Source organism: Falco punctatus, assembly GCF_963210335.1.
Source record: "Falco punctatus genome assembly, chromosome: 3".
Lineage (NCBI taxonomy): Eukaryota > Metazoa > Chordata > Aves > Falconiformes > Falconidae > Falco > Falco punctatus.
This window is the reverse complement of record NC_137582.1, coordinates 114,830,384-114,847,226: the sequence shown is the minus strand read 5'-3', so window position 1 is coordinate 114,847,226 and position 16,843 is coordinate 114,830,384. Positions and strand designations below refer to the sequence as shown.

The 16,843-nt window shown below is 61.9% G+C and overlaps 1 protein-coding gene across 3 annotated transcripts; it reads left to right on the top strand.

Moving 5' to 3' along the window:
- Positions 1-1,558: 1,558 nt before the first annotated feature.
- SESN2 (sestrin 2) lies at positions 1,559-12,606 on the top strand. 3 transcript variants are annotated; one of them, XM_080380287.1, is made up of 10 exons: positions 1,559-1,741; positions 7,087-7,152; positions 8,077-8,274; positions 8,664-8,846; positions 9,190-9,399; positions 9,776-9,926; positions 10,111-10,226; positions 10,532-10,722; positions 10,947-11,091; positions 11,178-12,606. In XM_080380287.1, exons 1-10 carry the CDS (start codon positions 1,664-1,666, stop codon positions 11,262-11,264), a joined length of 1,425 nt encoding a protein of 474 aa, XP_080236413.1. In that variant the 5' UTR covers positions 1,559-1,663; the 3' UTR covers positions 11,265-12,606. The 3 variants fall into 3 exon arrangements, with proteins under 3 accessions (XP_080236413.1, XP_080236412.1, XP_080236414.1); XM_080380286.1 differs by lacking the exons at positions 1,559-1,741; positions 7,087-7,152 and adding an exon at positions 7,616-7,906; XM_080380288.1 differs by lacking the exons at positions 1,559-1,741; positions 7,087-7,152; positions 10,947-11,091; positions 11,178-12,606 and adding an exon at positions 7,616-7,906 and having other exon boundaries at positions 10,518-10,716.
- The last annotated feature ends 4,237 nt before the right edge of the window (positions 12,607-16,843 follow it).

Below are 16,843 nucleotides of genomic sequence, written 5' to 3'. Positions count from 1 at the left end.
CACCTCTGCTTTGCCTACACCATGTTGCCTTCCCTGCTGCAAAAACAAGAGACGTGTTCAGGCTGACGTGTTCAGCCAGAGCAAACACAGAGCTCGTGGCCTCAGGTAGCTGCAGCCCCAGTGCTGGCTGGGGACCAGGCAGCATCTTGGCCCGTGTAAGGCAGCTCTGGGCTTTCTGCGGGGTGTCACAGGGCCAAAGGAGCGGGATGAGGGGGACAGAGGCTGAAACAGCATCTCTGGCCCCAAGGAGAGCGTGGGGCGGGGTTCCCCACAGAGCAGGCACCATCTGGACCTCGGAGGAGATGCAATTAAACCCCCAAATTGTTCCTTTCAAATGATACAAGAAGCAGACACCTCAGGGTGGCCAGAGCCGCCCAGACCCCACGCCCTCAGGGCAGAGCCGGGCTTGCAGAACACCCTTAAAATAGCACAGGGTGTCTGCAGGCTGTGAAGCGCCTGGAAGGGGACAAGGACAAGGAGCAGCCGACCTGGGGAGCATTTGAAACTTGCTGTGTCCTCTCTCCCCGCAGAGGCCAGTGCGGCTGTGAGAACGCTGTGGTGTGTGGGGCTGGCTGTGCCACCGGCGCTGCCCAGGCGCACTGACATGTTGCTGCATTGGCAGGAGCTCAGGACCGGAGCCGGAGGAGGCTGTTGCCAGGCTAAACCTAAGTTGTTTGTGCAGCGACTCCTGTTTGCTGGACTTTGCCATGTGCAGGCTGTCAAGCAGCACCAGATTGTTATCAGCGCTGCTGTCTGGGGCTGCCCGTGGTTGTGGGGTGGGATTTCCCTCCCCCCCCTTCTTTCTCCTTTTGTTGGGTTTGGTGTTTATTGTTCAAATGGACAGGAGCTGGCACGGGGCTGTAGGGGGATGGCAGGGGAAACTGCTGCTCGGTAGCTCAAGGGGCTCTGCTGCGCTGGGTTAATGAAACAGCTCCATAGGGGGACCCACGGGGAGCGGCAGGAGGAGGGATACAGCGATTCCTTATGGCCATACAGAGCCACGGGACAGGCTCCATGCACAAGGCAAGGGCAGCTCAGTGATTTTGGAGAAATACCACAGCCCCTGAACGTGCACAGGCTCCTTACGTGCCTTTTCCACGCAGTTTCTTTTCCCTTTGCCCCCAGAGGACTTTTCCCGTGACTCCCTGTGTCAAAGGGTCCCGCAAGTGCCACAGCAGGGCCGTGCGGAGGGCCCTGTCCTTACCCTCGGAGCAGAGGGGGACAAGCACAGGGGTGTGAGACCCTGCCATGACGCTCCCATCAGCCAGCACTGTCTGGGGGTGCCCGGCCATGGATGGGGGGCCCAGGCTGCTGCAGGGCTCAGCCCGCTCCCAGGCCCCGGGGGAGCTCAGGCCGCTGCAGGCCCGGGCCCAGCCGGCCTCGCCCCCACCCCATCCCAGCAACCCATCGTAAACTACACCTCCCAGCACCCCCCGCGCCGCCGCTTCCTATTGGCTGCCGTCGCGCGTTGGTCACGCCTCCGCGTTGCCACTGGCCGAGGCGGGCTGGAGGGGCGTGGCTGTCTCGGTCCCGCCCTCCCACCGCCTCTGTGTGGGGAGCGGGCGGGCCCCGGGAGCGCTGTGGGGGCCGGGGGTGCCCGGGACCCCCTGTCCCGCCCGGGGCCGGCCCGGGGCCGTGCCAGCCGCCTCGCCCCCGCGCTGCCATGCTGGTGGCTGGCTCGCCGTGCCGCCCCGTGGGGCTGGAGGAGCAGCGGGGCTGCGGGGCCCGGCGGGGCGGCGAGGTAAGGGCTGGGCTCGGTGCGGGCCTGCCCGAGCGGCTCCCGATTGGCATCGCCCACCCCCCACCCCCCCCCGGGACGGGCGGGGTGCTGCCGCCGAGGGGTCCCGTGGGCCGAGGGCTGGCGGTGTTCCCTCTCCCGGAGCCTCTGTCCCCGTCCCCCCGCCTGTGAGACCCCCCCCCTCCCGGGCCGCTGTCCCCGTCCCCCAGCCCGGGGCCCCCGCCCGGGGCCGGCTGCGGCAGGGCAGGGGCAGGGACACGGACACGTCGGGCCGACCCTCGTGTTCATCTGCTTTGCAACGAGCCTGACAAGAAGGGTGCTGGGGAGCGGGAGCAGGCTGGGGTGCTGGGAGCCCACCCAGGGCTCCCTGGGGATGGGGTGACCCTGGCCTGGCAGGGGGACGTTGGGGTGGCTGGCCAGGGAATTCTCGGGGTGGCCTGAGCCCCGCAGGAGCTGCAGGGGGTGTGGGAGCTGGGCAAAGGCCCTGCCTGCAGGCATGGGCCTGGGGGGAAACTGAGGCGGCGGGGGGCGATAGGACATGCCTGCTGGGACAGGTGCTGGGGGCTGGCAGGAGGCTGGGGGCTGTGTCCAGTTGTGGAGCTTGTGCTGCCGTTCCCGGCCTGGGCATGGGATCCCTCTGATGTTCCCGTTAACCCTGAGGTCTGAGAACCGTCTGGCATCGCCCAGAGCTTTTGCGTTTGGAGCCCAGTGTGCGACATTGGAATCTTAAGGTGTCCATGGAGCTTTGCAGGCCCTCCCTGTCCCTCCCGGCTAATCGGACCTGTCTCCAGCTTCAGTCCACCAACAAAGTCCTGAAAAGCTGGGGATTGCTTCTATTTGTAAGACTTATTTTTCCCTCTGAAAAAAAAAAAAAAAAACAGGTGCAGTTTTTCCTCTACTTCCTGAATTCCCCTTCCCTCAGGTTTCCCCAGGGACAGCAGGATTGCTCTGCAGCTCGGGGCTTTGCTTGTGGAGAGTTGGTGGCTCCCCAAACAACCGTGCCACCTCTGAGTGGCTGCAGAGATCCTGACATGGGCTGGAAGCTGGAAACCCCGGGACAGTGGGTGGGAAGGACCCCAGACAGCAGTGCCGGTGCTTGTCCTGACACGAGCTGAAGCCTGAAATCAGTGCTTTGGAGCAGGCTGGGGGGAGGCCAGCTGTGGCTGGGATGCCTTAGACCTTCACCACCGATGTCTAGCAGATACTGCTGAAACTCTGTAGGCTGGGGCCTTTGCACCCGTCATGAAAGTGCCTCAGTTTTGTTTCTGCGTGCTGTGGCAGGGGGTGTGCACTGCTGCAGGGCTATCTGTTCTCTGCAGCAGCAGCAACTCTGCCCTTCTCCATAGAACCTCTTTGGGTTTTCAGGATGAGGATTTGGGGATCCCGTTGCTCTCTTCCTGGAGCGTGGCAGCAGCCAGGTTTGCTTGCCAGGAGCAGGTCTGGCTGGGGCTGCTGCAGGGACAGCTTGTGCCAAGGGGGTTGCACTCACACATCGGCTCCGTGCGTCAGTGGGGCCAAGCTCTGGCGCTGCTCTTGCCCCCCAGTACAGCCCAGGGACAACATGCTGCCTGGTTTTTGGCAGGAACACAGGTTACGAGGGGCAAACCCTCTCAGCTGGGTGGCTGCAATGGTGTTTGTTTAACCTTGCCTTATCAGGAATGATTTTTCAACACCTGACTAAGCACTGGCACCAGTGGGGGGGGAGGGGGGGTGGTGTCGCTGCTCAGCACACCCATCTTCCTGCTCATGGGGGATTAACTCCTTCCCCTGGTGTCTCTGTTGAGATCCTCCACCTGCCCTGTGCCATCTGGAGCCTGGGAGCAGGTTACGTGGGTGGCATGGGTCAGAGCATCGCCTCCGTGCCTCAGTTTCCCCATGAGCAGAAGCAGGAGGTGATACCCTACCCAGCAACGGTGCAGCAAGGGTTAACCGCAGCGCCCGTGAGGATTGCTTAATGCAGCAAAACATAAGGAGCCTCTGCGTAGGGATGATTAAAATGCACCTTCAAAGGTCACCCTGAGCTGTCATGGAAAAGCAGTGGGGCGGGCTGAGCTCCCCAGCTCCTTGCTGCCTTCGGGGTTGGAAGTCCTGCTGCCTGTGTCCTGTGGATTTGCCTTGCCGACGTCTCTCCGTTGCTGTCCTCTCCCAGGGAGCCTCTTGGAGCACCAAAGAAGCTCTTTCTCCCCAAACTGTGAGTCAGCGCAGAGCCAGCTCAGCACCCAGCGCAGCGATGGCATGAGCCTGCTCCTGCCATCACCCCCATCTCGCTTCCGTGGTGACTCGGCCCTGGGGCATCCCTTGCGCTCAGCGGTCAGAGCCGTTGGATGCGGGCACTGCTCGTTTTGCCGGGGTGGCTGCAGTTTGGTGCCAGCCAGAGCCCACGGTGTGCCGTGCCCCGCTGCCTGACGCTTGGGGAAGGACATGGCTGTGCTGACAGCTGCTGTGTGGTCACCTCGTGCCACCCCACACCCCTTCCTTGCTTGGGGGAGTGCCAGGCTGCTCCCGCCATCTCAGCAGTGATTTGGAGGCAGCAGGGAGGCAAGACACATGCCATCACCTAGGCTGTGCCCGGCTCCAGCTCTTGGGTATCTCTCCCGGTGAAGCCAGGTGACAGCCCTGGGGCTTGTCCCTTCACAGGGATGTGGAAAAGACCCCTGGAGAAGCAGTTCCCTGCCCTGTTGCTCCACGGCTGCAAAGTGGGACGTGCCCTCCTGCTGCTGCCGTCCTGTGACATGTCCCATCTCCCACAGGTGAATCCTGGCAGTGGGACCCTCGCTGCCACCTCGCCACAGGAGGCTGGGAGTGTCACGCCGGGTGCTGAGCGTGGGGGCAGAGCAGGTTTGGGGCCAGAGCTGCCCTTTGAGCTTCCCTGTTGTAAACGGGCTGGAAGGTGCATGTCCCATGGTGCCGTCAGTTTTGGAAGGCTTCTTGATTTTGGAAGATGTTGCTGTTCTCGGCATTGATGCTGTGGGTTTCCCTCACCTCCCCCAGCTGTGGGGTGGGGGTGTGGGGTGGCTGTGCCCTGCCCACCACAGGGGTCTTCCACAGCCGTGGATGGAGGGGGGTGATGTGGGGAGAAGCGGGGTGCTGGGAGCTGCTGTGGTGCAGCGTGGCTGATGGCACGGGGCGAGCATCTACCTGGCTGTGTGCCGTGCGAGGGAGGAGCGCAATAAAATGCGGATCATGCCTTTGCCCACCCAGGACAGCCAGAGCTGCAGGTCCTGTGGGAGCAGCAGCCTTGCAGGCTCCCCAGTGCAGCTCCTGCAGCCAGCTCACCTGGTAACTGGGTGCTGTGGGAGCAAGGCGGGCTGCCCGCTCATGATGGGTTTGCAGGCAGCATCCCGCTCTCCCGGCTGCAGCTGAGCTGTTTTATTTTGGGTCCTGGGGGCTGGCAGGGGGCCAGGCCTGCCTGCTGGCTTTGCCTGGGCTGGCAATGCCTTCGCCCGTGGCTACTGGGACGGGGTGCCCGGCTCTGTGTCCCCAGCAGTGCAGGCAGCGGGGGGGGTGGGGACCGTTGCCTGCACTGTGTGTGTGTCTCCTTGCCACATCTCTCCCTGCACCCGGAGCAAAGCAGGGTGCAGGTCTCCGCTGGCTGAGGCATCCCTCTGGGGTGGGCTGTGGGAGCTGTGTCCGACACCATGGGCACTGCTGCTGCTCCCTCCGGGTCTCCATGGCACCACTGCTCCCCGCTGGGTTTGCACAGGGGTGGTGTGCCATGGGATGGAGCAGTGTGGTTGTGGGCACCCAAGGGGGCTGAGACCCTGCCTGCTCTCTGGGCAGGCAGATCTACATCCCGGGCTCATATCCTGCCTGCAAGGTTGGTGCTGGGCTCCCGTTCAAAAGTCCCAGCGCAGGTGACCGAGTGCAGACGGTGCTGGGGGACAGGTCCCAGCCTCACGGTGCCACCTTGGCTCCTGCTCATAGTGGGACCTGAGGGATTTCTGCAGGGAATGGGAAGAGGAGGCTGGTGCTTCCCTGCCTGGAGCTGGAGCCTGAGCACCTCCTCCGTAGTGGGTGCCGCCACCGGCACCTGTATCAGCAGCGTGGGTTGGAGGAAGCGATGCTGCCGGCGTTCATTTGCGGAATGCCCTTTCTGCTGCTGCTGCCCTGTCTCGGTCGTGGTTTTGTACAAGCACCGTGTTCCTCCTGGTTTTGGGGGGACCCTGCACCAGGCCCCCCTTCCCCCTCGCCTCCTTCCCAGGGCTGGGAGCACTTGAACCTTTTTCCACCCTCTCTTCTCCCAGCAGCACACCAGTGCTCTCCGTAGGTGTTTTGGGGGGATTATTTTAGCTCTAGGGGCTGGGTGCTGCATCCCCCGTCTGTGGTTGGCATCTGTGGGTGCTGTTGTGATGCAGGCAGAGAAATTTCCCCTGCACCACTGAAAACTTGCGAGCTGGTGGGATGCTGCGGTGCAAAAATGGGACAAGGACGGGGAGTGGGGGGGGGATTCAGGCTCTGCTGCATCCCTGTGTTTCAGCTTGGGGGCTGGTTGAGGGGTCCCCATGGGCACTGAGCCACCCCTGCAGTGGGGGGACTGGGAGGGTCCTGGTCTTGTGCTCTGAACGGGGGGTCCCGCTTGTGGCACCCCTATCACTGAACCCTGGTTGGGTGCAGCCAGCCCCCCCCCCCCCCCCCCCCCCCCCCCCCCCAGCAGAGAGGAGAAAAATACCTGCTTGGAGAAAATAGAGTGTGGAAACTGCTTTTCCCTGGAGAGCTGGGGGGCAGCTGCAGCACGAGGGGGTCAGAAAGGAGCTGAACCCTGTGCCTGGAGTGCAGAGAGCACCCTGTAACCGGGTGGCTGGTTTCCGTTTTAACCGTGTTAACGGATCTGGGGAGAGGGGTGAAAAAAAAACAACTTGGCGGAGAGGTTTATCGGAATTTGTGCCCGGGGGGGGGGGGGGGGGGCAGTTAGCGGGAACCCCAGGCACCGCAGTATTTCTGCTGCTGACTGCAAACCACAGCTCCCAGGACCTGCCACTGTCCTGTGGGCCCCCGGGCTCTGGTTTTCCCGTGGAGGTGGTAAACCAAGACTCGGGCACCGGGGGTGTCACCGCTCTCCCGGCCGGCGATGCCGCAGCTCGGGTGTCCTGGCGTGGTCCCGGTGTGTCACACCTCCCGGGGTGCAGAGCAACACCCCTGCCTGATTTCATCAGGCGCTGCCCAGCCTGACGCAAGAGCGCGGGGGCGATGGGTGCGTGGCCCCGTGGCCCATGCGGGGTGGCTGCCTGAGTCACCCCTTCCGGTGCCACCGCGCTCGTCCCGCCGGCGGCGGCTGCTTATCCTGGGGATGCTCGGCGGCTCCCAGCTGCCCTGGTGCTGGGCTAAAGCCATTGCTCTTTCTTTCCTAGGACAGAGGGGTCGAGGTCCACCAGCAGCTGGGGAAGGGGCCCAGCACCTTCATCCCCCTGGGAGAGGTAAGAGCGGTGAGGGTGGTCCTAGGTCTGTGCATCCCTCCCTGCTGGGGGGCTCCTCCACCCCTCCCTGCCCTGGGTGGGGGGGGCAGGGCACTGTTAAGGAAAGATTCCCACCCCCCGACCCCAACTGTTAGTGCCTAGCTGGGGTGGGATGCTGGGGAGGGGGGGTGAATGGGGAGGAGGGGTGGGATGGGGATGGGTCACCCAGCCTGGGGTATCCCTGTGGCAGTGGGGGGGGGGCTTGTTTTGGAGGAATGGGGGAGCAGTTCTGTTGTTTCACCTTGGTGTTTTCCTACCCCAAGTCCCTGCCCCGCTTGTGCCTCAGTTTCCCCACTCATCCAAACACTTCTGCCTTTCCCCTGTGCTGCAGAGGCAGTCCCTGTCCTGCCCCCCTGAAAACTGCACCCCGAAATCCCCGGGGGCTCCCTGTGCTGGGGCACCCTCAGTCCTATCTCAGCACCCACTGCTGGTGTCCCAGATGGTTCCCCCTTCGGCAGAGATAGCACCGTGGTTTCGTCACCGCGGCGGGGGTGGAGAGGCTGGGAGGGGGGAGCTGAGCCCCGTCTCCTCCCCGCTGCACACCAGTGCCCAAATAAACAACCCAACCCGCGGGTCGAGCAAGCGGGGCTTTGCGGGCTCTGGCATGGAGACCCCCAATCACCCCCTGCCCCCCAGGAGTGGGGAGACGGGCAGTGGGGGCTGCCGGCGCTGTCCGTACCGGGCGGCGGGTGGGAGGCTGGGTGCCTTCAACTGGGTGAGCATCTGATGCTGTGGGTTGGGTGCTCCTGGATGCCTGAGTCCTGCTGGCCACTGGAGCTTAATGCAAGGCGGGGAGGTCTCCCTTCTAGGTTAGGGGGGCTGTTGGGAAGAGTGGGGGGCTGCGGCACACAGCCCTTCACCACCCTCCTCTCCCCGTCCTGGCAGATCCCACAGGAAGGTGCAGAGAGCAGCCTGCGCCAGCTCCTCATCGAGGCCTTCATCTCGGCGGGCAGGGTGGACAACATCGCCATGGTCATGGGGCTGCACCCCCAGTATCTCAGCAGCTTCTGGAAGACCCAGTACCTCCTCCTGCGCATGGACGGGCCCCTGCCCTACCACAAGCGCCACTACATCGCCATCATGGTGAGGATGGGGTTCCCTGGGGGTGTGGGGTCCCTGGGGGTGACGTGGGGTCCTGGAACCGCTGCTGGGTTTTTGCCTGGAGGCGGGAAGGTTTGGGACCCCACAGATGGGCCCTCTCTGACCTGTGGTCCCGGAGGCTTGGAAGCCCCTTTGGGGTTGGTCCCGCGGTGCCCACCTGGGGTAGCCCAGCACCCCTCCGCTCCAGGGCCCCTGGGGACTGGCATTGGCAGGGGGCTGTGCAGATGTCCCTGGCTTATCCCCAGGGAAAACCCTCCAAGAGTGATGTGGTGGTGGTGGGTGGCTCCCTGCCTTGGCTTCTCCAAGGACTTGTAGCAGGGTTGGGGTCCCCTGGGCAGTGCTGGGGGCTGACTGCCCAGCTTTCCCCACAGGCAGCAGCCCGGCACCAGTGCTCCTACCTGGTGGGTTTGCACATGGGGGAGTTCCTGCAGGCAGGGGGCAACCCAGCGTGGCTGCAGGGGCTGCACTGTGCCCCCCAAAAACTCAGGAACCTCAACGAGATCAACAAACTGCTGGCCCACAGGCCCTGGCTCGTCACCAAGGAGCACATTGAGGTGAGATGATGCTGCCGCACTACAAAACACGCTGGGTTTGGGTGCTTGACCCCAGGGGCCGCATCCCTGCTTGCACAACCCTCCCAAGTTGAACCCTTTCAGAGCTGAGGGAGTCTGAGCTGGAGGGCAGGGTCTGTGTTGCTCCCAACAGATGGGAAGGGGAGAAGTGTCCTCCATGACTGGGGACTGTCCTGCTGACAGCGGGTGGTCTATGGGGAGAGGCACATCCCAAACACCCTCCTGTCTCCCTGCCCTTGGCTTACCCCAGCTCTGGGGTGTGGTGGGGGGTACGGCACAGCGAGCTGGCGGGCTGGGGGATCTCTCCAACGCCTCTGCCTTGCAGGCTCTGCTGAAGACGGGGGAGCACAGCTGGTCGCTGGCGGAGCTGGTGCAGGCCCTGGTGCTCCTCACCCACTACCACTCGCTCGCTTCCTTTGTCTTTGGCTGCGGCATCAACCCCGAGGAGGACCAGGATGGGGGGCACAGCTGCCAGCCCCCCTCACCCCACAGCGACAGTAGCCCAGCCTCTGACGACAGCCTGGGGAGCTCTGGGGTAAAGGGGGAGCTTTGCCTTGTGGGGGTGTGGGTGGAAAGAGAAGGCGTGGTGGGGTGCTGGACTGCTTATGGTGCTTCCCCTGGGAATCACCCCAGGGCCTTTTATTGGGAACAGCGGATGCTTTAGGGCTGTGTGCGGTAGCATCCTCCACAGAGCTTCCCCTTCCTCCTGGTCCCAGGGACCGAGGCGTGGGAGCAGATGGGACCTGAGCAGGACAAATCCAGAGGCAAATGCTCTTTAGAGCAGCCCTGGGGCTGTTCCAAGTGACAGCAGAGCTGAGAGTGGCTCTGTGCTGCTGGAGGCTTGCAACCCCTCTGCAGCCGTTTGCAGTTGACTGTTGGGGCAGGGTTGACTCTGTCCTCTGCTTTGCCAGGGCAAAGATGCCATGCAGGAGGTGGAAGTGCTGATGGAGAGGATGAAGCTGCTGCAGGAAAGCCAGCTGGGGGAGGAGGGTGTCACACAGGAGGAGATGGCGACACGCTTCGAACAGGAGAAGACTGAGAGTTTGCTGGTCGCTCCCTCGGGTGAGGAGGTGCAGGGATGCAGCTGGCTGGGGACGGGGTCCCTTTGGGCCTGGGAAATCCCAGGGAAGGGGGGAAGGAGGCAGCATCTTCCCAGGGAAAAGCAGGATTAGGCCCTCAGCTGCAGGGCTGGCTCTGTCTGGGGTCACGCCACATCACTCATGGCCACTGCGGTGGTGCCTTGTAGATATTGTGGATCACTCCCTGCAGTCCAACGTCCTCTGCTTCGTGGAGGACCCCGAGTTCGGCTACAAAGACTTCACGCGGAGAGGCGAGCAGGCACCCCCCACTTTCCGTGCGCAGGTGGGTGTTGGCGGTCCCACGCCAGCAAGAGGGGAAGGGGTGGCAGGGTGCTGGGTGGCGGGTCCTGCTTGTCTTGGTGAGGGGACAGCGGGGCGGTTCCTGGGGCCATGGACAGCATGGGTGCAGAGGGTGAGGGCCTGGAACCAGGCTGGAGCTGTCTGAGCCATGCACCGAGATGGTAATAGCTGGGGGGGGGGGGTGGTGGTGTGTCAATGTGTGTGGGAGACCCCAGCTTGTGTCCCTGGCTTTGAAGGGACCCCACATTTCCCCATCAAGCCCCTATCCCAGCAGGATTTCTCTGGCAGGATTACACCTGGGAGGACCACGGCTACTCGCTGATCAACCGCCTCTACCCTGACGTGGGGCAACTCCTGGATGAGAAGTTTCAAGTCGTCTACAACCTGACGTACAACACCATCGCCATGCACTGTGGCGTGGACACGTCCATGCTGCGCCGGGCCATCTGGAACTACGTCCACTGCGTCTTCGGGATCCGGTAGGTCCCTGAGCCACGGCTGGAGCCTGGTCTCTGCCTTGGTGGAGCCCATGAGCAGGTCCAGCCTGGGAGCCTGCAACTTGGTCTTGGTGAGGCTGTTACTGCTGCTTAGACTAAGGCAAAGTGATGCCGTTGGGGGGCTCGGCTTAGGTCCAGGAAGACCCCGGGGTGTGCGAATGGGCAGGGGTTCTGCCTGGAGTAACGTGCCCTCCTCTCTCCCCCAGCTACGATGACTACGACTATGGGGAGGTGAACCAGCTCCTGGAGCGCAGCTTGAAGATCTACATCAAGACGGTGGCTTGCTACCCTGAGAAAACAACCAAGCGGATGTACACACAGTTCTGGAGACACTTCAAGCACTCGGAAAAGGTGCTGCCCCATCCCTTCCCCTCCTGGCAGGGTGCGGCGGGGTGCTGAGCCCCCCATGCCCTGACCACCCCGCTCTCCCTGTGTAGGTGCACATCAACCTGCTCTTGCTGGAGGCTCGGATGCAGGCAGCTCTGCTCTACGCCCTGAGAGCTGTCACCCGCTACATGACCTGACTGGCCTCTGCTCCCTTCTCCTCCTCCTGCCCCAGGTTTGGGGGAGAGGCCAGGGGGGAGCTGATACCCTAAAGAGTTTGCTGGAATATTGTCTTCCCCGCTTAAGGGGCCTGGAGCTGTGAAAGGAAAGGGGGGGCTTCCTTGCCCCTCATCCCAGGAGAGGGGACCCCAAGAAGCCATCGGTGCCAGGAAGAGCCTGGCCTGCTGTCCTGGGGCTCACAGAGCTGGGGGTGCTCGACTGCTCCATGCCTTTCTCGGAGTGAGCCCGAAAGAAGCCAGACTGTGGTGCTGTGGGTGCTGCTTTCACCATGCGGTGCTGGTGTTACACCTCTGTGCCACCTCCCGGCACCAAGGCTGCTGCCGTGCAGGATGCTTTTGGTGCCAGAGATCACGAGAGGGTATCGTATCGTGGGCTTCGCCCCTGCTTCTTGGGGTCTTGTCATGCTGGAAGACAGGCAGCTGCTGGCGGGGATGCTGCCCTGGCACCCCCTCCCCACCGCTGCAGCTCGCACCCAAGGATGGCACCACAGGAGTGGTGGGAAGGACCCAGCCGCCCCGTTGCCCAGCCGGACAGCCCCCCGTGCCACCCGCTTCCGAGCCGAGTCCCCCCGTGTTGTGGAGCCGCAGCCTCTTTCCCAGCCATGCAGACCCCCACTCCTCACTGCCTGGCCTGGGTGTTTCCACTGCCTTCAGCGTCTGCTGTGACACGGGGTCCCCTCCATGGCTGGGGGTGTGCGCAGCCCCTTGCTGCTCCTCCCCGTGGACCCTGGCACGGCCAGACCCCAGCCCAGCCCTTGGATGGGGGCTGGCAGGGCTGCAGGGGGGGTTAAGCTTTGCCTGCCCAAGCCCCCTGCAACTGGGGATGTGAAGTGCCTCTTAAGCTGGGTCCCAGGGCAGGAGCAGGGTGACGGTAGGAGTGCCTGCGGTGTGTTTTACACTTTTTTGCATCATTTTCCAGCCACTGGCACATCTCTGCTGCCTCAGCCTTCGGGGTGAGGCGGGGGGGAGCTGTGCTGGGGCATGGGGCTGCCTGCGCCTGCCCATCCTGGGGTGGGATGGGGGGTGGCCGTAGCTTTACCCAGATGTGCCCGAGCATTTCCCAGCGGTGCGGGTCGCCGGGGAGGTGCCTGTTTGGGAGGGCCCCGGCTCCTGGCTCTGCTGGAGCAGGGGTCAGGGTCCGGCAGCATCACCTGCTGCTCAGCCACTCTTGGTTTGTAGCTCCAATTAAGTTATTTCTGTATTTTTTGGGGTGTATTTAATCCTGACTGGGCATGGAAATGCCACTGTGGCTTTGCTACAGATTTTGTTTTGAAAAAATAAAATTGTTCTTTTTTTTTTTCTTCTTCTTCTTCTTTTTCTTTCTTTTTTTTCTTTTTCCAAACGCCTCTGCAGGACAGCGCTGCCAAGCAAGTGTGCGTGCGCTGCAGTTTCCCTTTCCCTTTGCTCAGCACTAGATCCTGCATAGTGCAGTGTGGGGTGGGGGCGTCCCACTGCTCTGGGGGTGGCTGGGAGCAGCCCTGGGTTGTCCAGGAGGGCACGTGGGAGGCCCATGCACTCCCCATTTGCCTGAAGCGGGTGGGCTGGGCTCCAGTGCACCCTCCTTGCAGGGACCATTGCCAGCCCATCCTGGGTACAGCACCCTCCCAGAGAGCTGGGATTTGGGGTGCCAACACTCATCCCAGTGTGGGTGTCCCACGGGATGCTCCAGTCCTGCTGCTGGGATGGAGCTGAGTGGGCTATAGTGGAGCTGGGGGGGTGGAGCAGCACTGGGGGCATCTCAGCCCCGTGATGTGGAGCTCAGCATTTATCAGGGTGCAGGCAGGAGCCCCTGGCAGCTGCCGATAAGATCCCCGAGGAGGGGACAGCCCATCCCTTTGCTGCAGCCCCAGGCCGGCAGGGCGAGGTGCATCCCTGTGCCCGAGGAGCTGGATCCTGGCTCTGAGGCTGTCTGGACCCTGCAGATGGACCCACCGTGCTGCCCCCCCGAGTGGGGATGGGGGGCTAGATGGGGCTGGGGCACCACCGGCACGGTGGGGGTTTGTAGGACAGAGCCTCTGCGCGGGGCAGCTCAGGGGCGCTGGGGAAACTGAGGCAGGAGGTTGGGTCTCCCTTGACTTTGCTGGTCACGGTCCCCATCCAGGTCCCCTTTGCGCAGCTGGCGACTCCGGGAGGGTTTAGCGAACACCTGGCAGAGGGGAGCTGCAAACCCCGGGTAAGGGTTGGCTTAATGCTTACAAGACACCAGAGACCCCCCTGGGGGGCGGGGGGGGCCTGCCTGTGCTCCTGGGCTTGCACGAGGCGCCAGCCGGGGCTGAGCCGTTTCCCTGCGCTGAGTCACAGCCTCCAAATATTTCCCAGCGTGTTTTTCCAGGCCTGGCTGAGGCTGAGCCTTCGGAGAGAAGAGCAAAGCCTCCCCTCCACACGCTAAAGTTTTACGGTGTCACCCTGTAACACCCAGCCAGCGAGGGGACAACACCGTCTGGGGACCTGGGGGTGCTTGGGGACCCCCGGGATCCCTAGAGCAGCCCCCAGCCCCTGCCAGGGTGGCAGCTCCCTGCCCCAGGGGGTGGCAGGATTATTCCCTGAATATACTGGGAATGGCAACCATGAGCTTATTTTTAAGTGAGTCCAGCATGATTTTAGGGAGGGTGCTTGGAGATCTTTAGTGCTAGTGGCTTTTGTACCGTACCTACGGAGGGGTCTGGCCGTGGGGTCTCGGGTACCCGGTGCAGCTGGGGGATCCCAGCAGGGAGCACTGTGTCGGCTTTTCAAAAGAAATGAGAAAATGTCCTGGGGAACCGAGGCAGCTCAGACAATCAATGGCAATCGTTGGAAAAATGTCAAGTTGACAGGGAGATTCTGTCAGAGGAGGGATTTTTCCTGCTGCCTTCTTGGCTTTCTTTGAGGTATCCGAAATATTTTGTTCAAATGGAAGAAATCCTCCAATAAAGGCACCATTTCTGGTCACAAAGCCATGCTGGGAGCAGCTGAGCCTTTCAGAAAAATAAAAATAATAAAAAATCCTTCTTTGCTACAGTTTCACCCTGGCACATCTGGCAAAAGCAGCACCAGCATCTTGTGGGGTCACTGCTCTGCATCCCCGCTGCTCCTCGCTTTTTCCTGCAATGTCAGATAGCCGGGATGACACAGTCCAGCCGGGTCCCTGGGCACCCCTGGAGCAGCGATGCCCCCCCAGCGCCCAACCCCCAGCCCTGCAGACCCAGGCTGGGCCGATGTTTAAATCCCGGTGCCGGGGGGTGAGCAACTGCATCGGCAATTGCAAACCCATTGGGGATGGTGACCAGTTTGCAACGCCGCAGCAAGCGGTGCCCAGCGTGAGTCAAAGCTTTGTGATGGTTTTCTGGGCCCTGGGTGCCATGGGGCAGGTGGGAGGAGGGTTGTGGGCAAGGGGCTGCACTGTGGCCGTGGCAGGGTGAGGTTTTGCCTTGGGCAGGGCTCCAAGCAGCTGGCTGGGGCTGGGTGCGTTGCTCACCTGCATGGTGCATGCCTGCGTGGTGCCTTGGCTCGGGGAGCAGAGGGCATGAGCTCAGGTGAGCTCCTCTGGTGCTTAAAAATACATATATATATGCATTTATTCATGTGTATACACACACAATTTTTATTTATATATATATATATATATAAAATATATATACACAGTGCTTTCAGAATGGCTGGCAGCAGCCTGAGCACCAGCATCCCTCCGTACCAGCCCAGCATCCCCAGTACACCAAGGTTTTCTCCCCAGCACCCCGCAGCAAGGACAGGGCGATACCTTTTTGTGTTAGTTTCTATTGTTTCTGCCCATCCCCTGCTGTGTTTGCAAGAAGATACGGAGTGACCAGGGCTGGGTGGGTCCCAGGTGGTCCACCCCACCTGTGCTGCCCCAGCACCCAGCAGGTCCCCTCTCCCCAGGGCGCACCCAGGAAGGACCCAGTGCCTGGAGCCAGCGTTGCCCTGAGCCTTGCTCAGGGAGCTGCAAAGCGGGAGGGTTCTTGAAAATTTTGGGTTTAATCCCTTTTTTCCTCCCCTACAATCTTGCAGATCTTGGCCTTAGCAACAAGTGCTGGGTTGGGCTCCAGATTTTCCTCCCGTTTTGTTTTAAATACACAAATGATTTATCATGGGCACCCAGCGCTTCCCACGCCCCCGACAACCAGCCAGCAGCAAGCGCCCCGGTGAAGGACCCATCCTTTACTTTTTTCTTCTCCCCATTTTCCTACCACACCATCAAATAATTCAGGGGTGAGCTGGCACCATGAACCTCCTTTAACTCATCGCCTGGGTCATTGCATCAATTTAACCCCCTTCCTTCTTTTCAGGTGGTCACAATTATAAACCAATAAATTCCTCACCCTGAGTTTTACCAAGGCCGGCAATTTGTCTGCACATATATAATTTATTCGCAGCTTTCATTGTCTGCCTTGCAAGGCAGAAGGCGTGTTAATAATCTCCCTACCTGCAGCCGATAGTTATGATCCCGACGTATGCAATTTTTGTGCACTACAATTGCCCTCGACTGAACAATAGAACGTGTTTGTGGTGTTTGACATGCAGCGACGTGATGGGAAAATGACAATAATAATCGCGGCCTGTGCTGAACGAGCGCTTTAAGGCTGAGGGAATCAAAAGTGCTTTGCAGAACGGGCATTACCGGAGCTGAGCTGCCCTCGCTGCGCCGTGTCGCTGTGCCCTGTCGTGACATGGGAGGGTGCAGCAGCATCGTGCCATGCCAAGGGTTGTCTCTCACCGTGCCCAGCGCCTGGCCCAGCTGCAGGAGGGATCTGAGCAGCCGGGGAAGTTCCCACTCTGGCAGGTGGCCGGGATGGGGCTCAGCCCGTGCAGGGTTCGTGCGGGGCGGGGGGTGAGGAGGAATATCCGTGGTCCACAGGCTGCGTGTGGGTAAATTCCGGCTGGAAACGAAGCGGCTCTTCGTGGGTGGACATGGAGGGTCGGCTCAAGCGAGCGGTGGTGGTGGCCATGTCTGCACGGCTCTGGGCAATCCCGTGTCTCCCGTGGGATCACGTATTTCCCAGCCATGAGCAGCTGCCCCAGCAAAGCCTCGGCTGTGGTCACCCCGGACTGTGATAGAGCTGAGCCTCAGTGCTCCCAGTCCCTCCCAGCCCCTTCCCAGCAGTGGAGCCCTGGAGCTGCCCAGGGACACTGGTGAAGGTTTTGTGGGGCGGTGGGTGGGAGGGAAGGGACCAGCCCCTGTGTCGCTGCCTTAGCTCATGGGATCAGAATCTGTCCCGCCTGTGGAGCCCAAAATATCCCCTGGCACCACCTGCACCCGGCGCCAGCCCTGCTTCCCTGTGTAACCCACACTGTGCCCAGCGCCGCCGGGGCTGCCAGCCCGTGGCCGTGCCACCGTGTCACTGCTGTGGGAGGGACACCATCACCCGGGTGCACACGTGGCGTTGCGGGACGCCGAGCACTGCTTTTTGCAGCCAGGTTTTGCCCAGACGTGCAATTTTGCACCCGGCTGTGCACCAAGGTGGGCACCTTTGGGTCTCTGCAGTGCCAGGAGCCATCCTGCACCGGGCTGGGAGCCACAGTCCCTCCAGAAGCCCCTCCAAAAA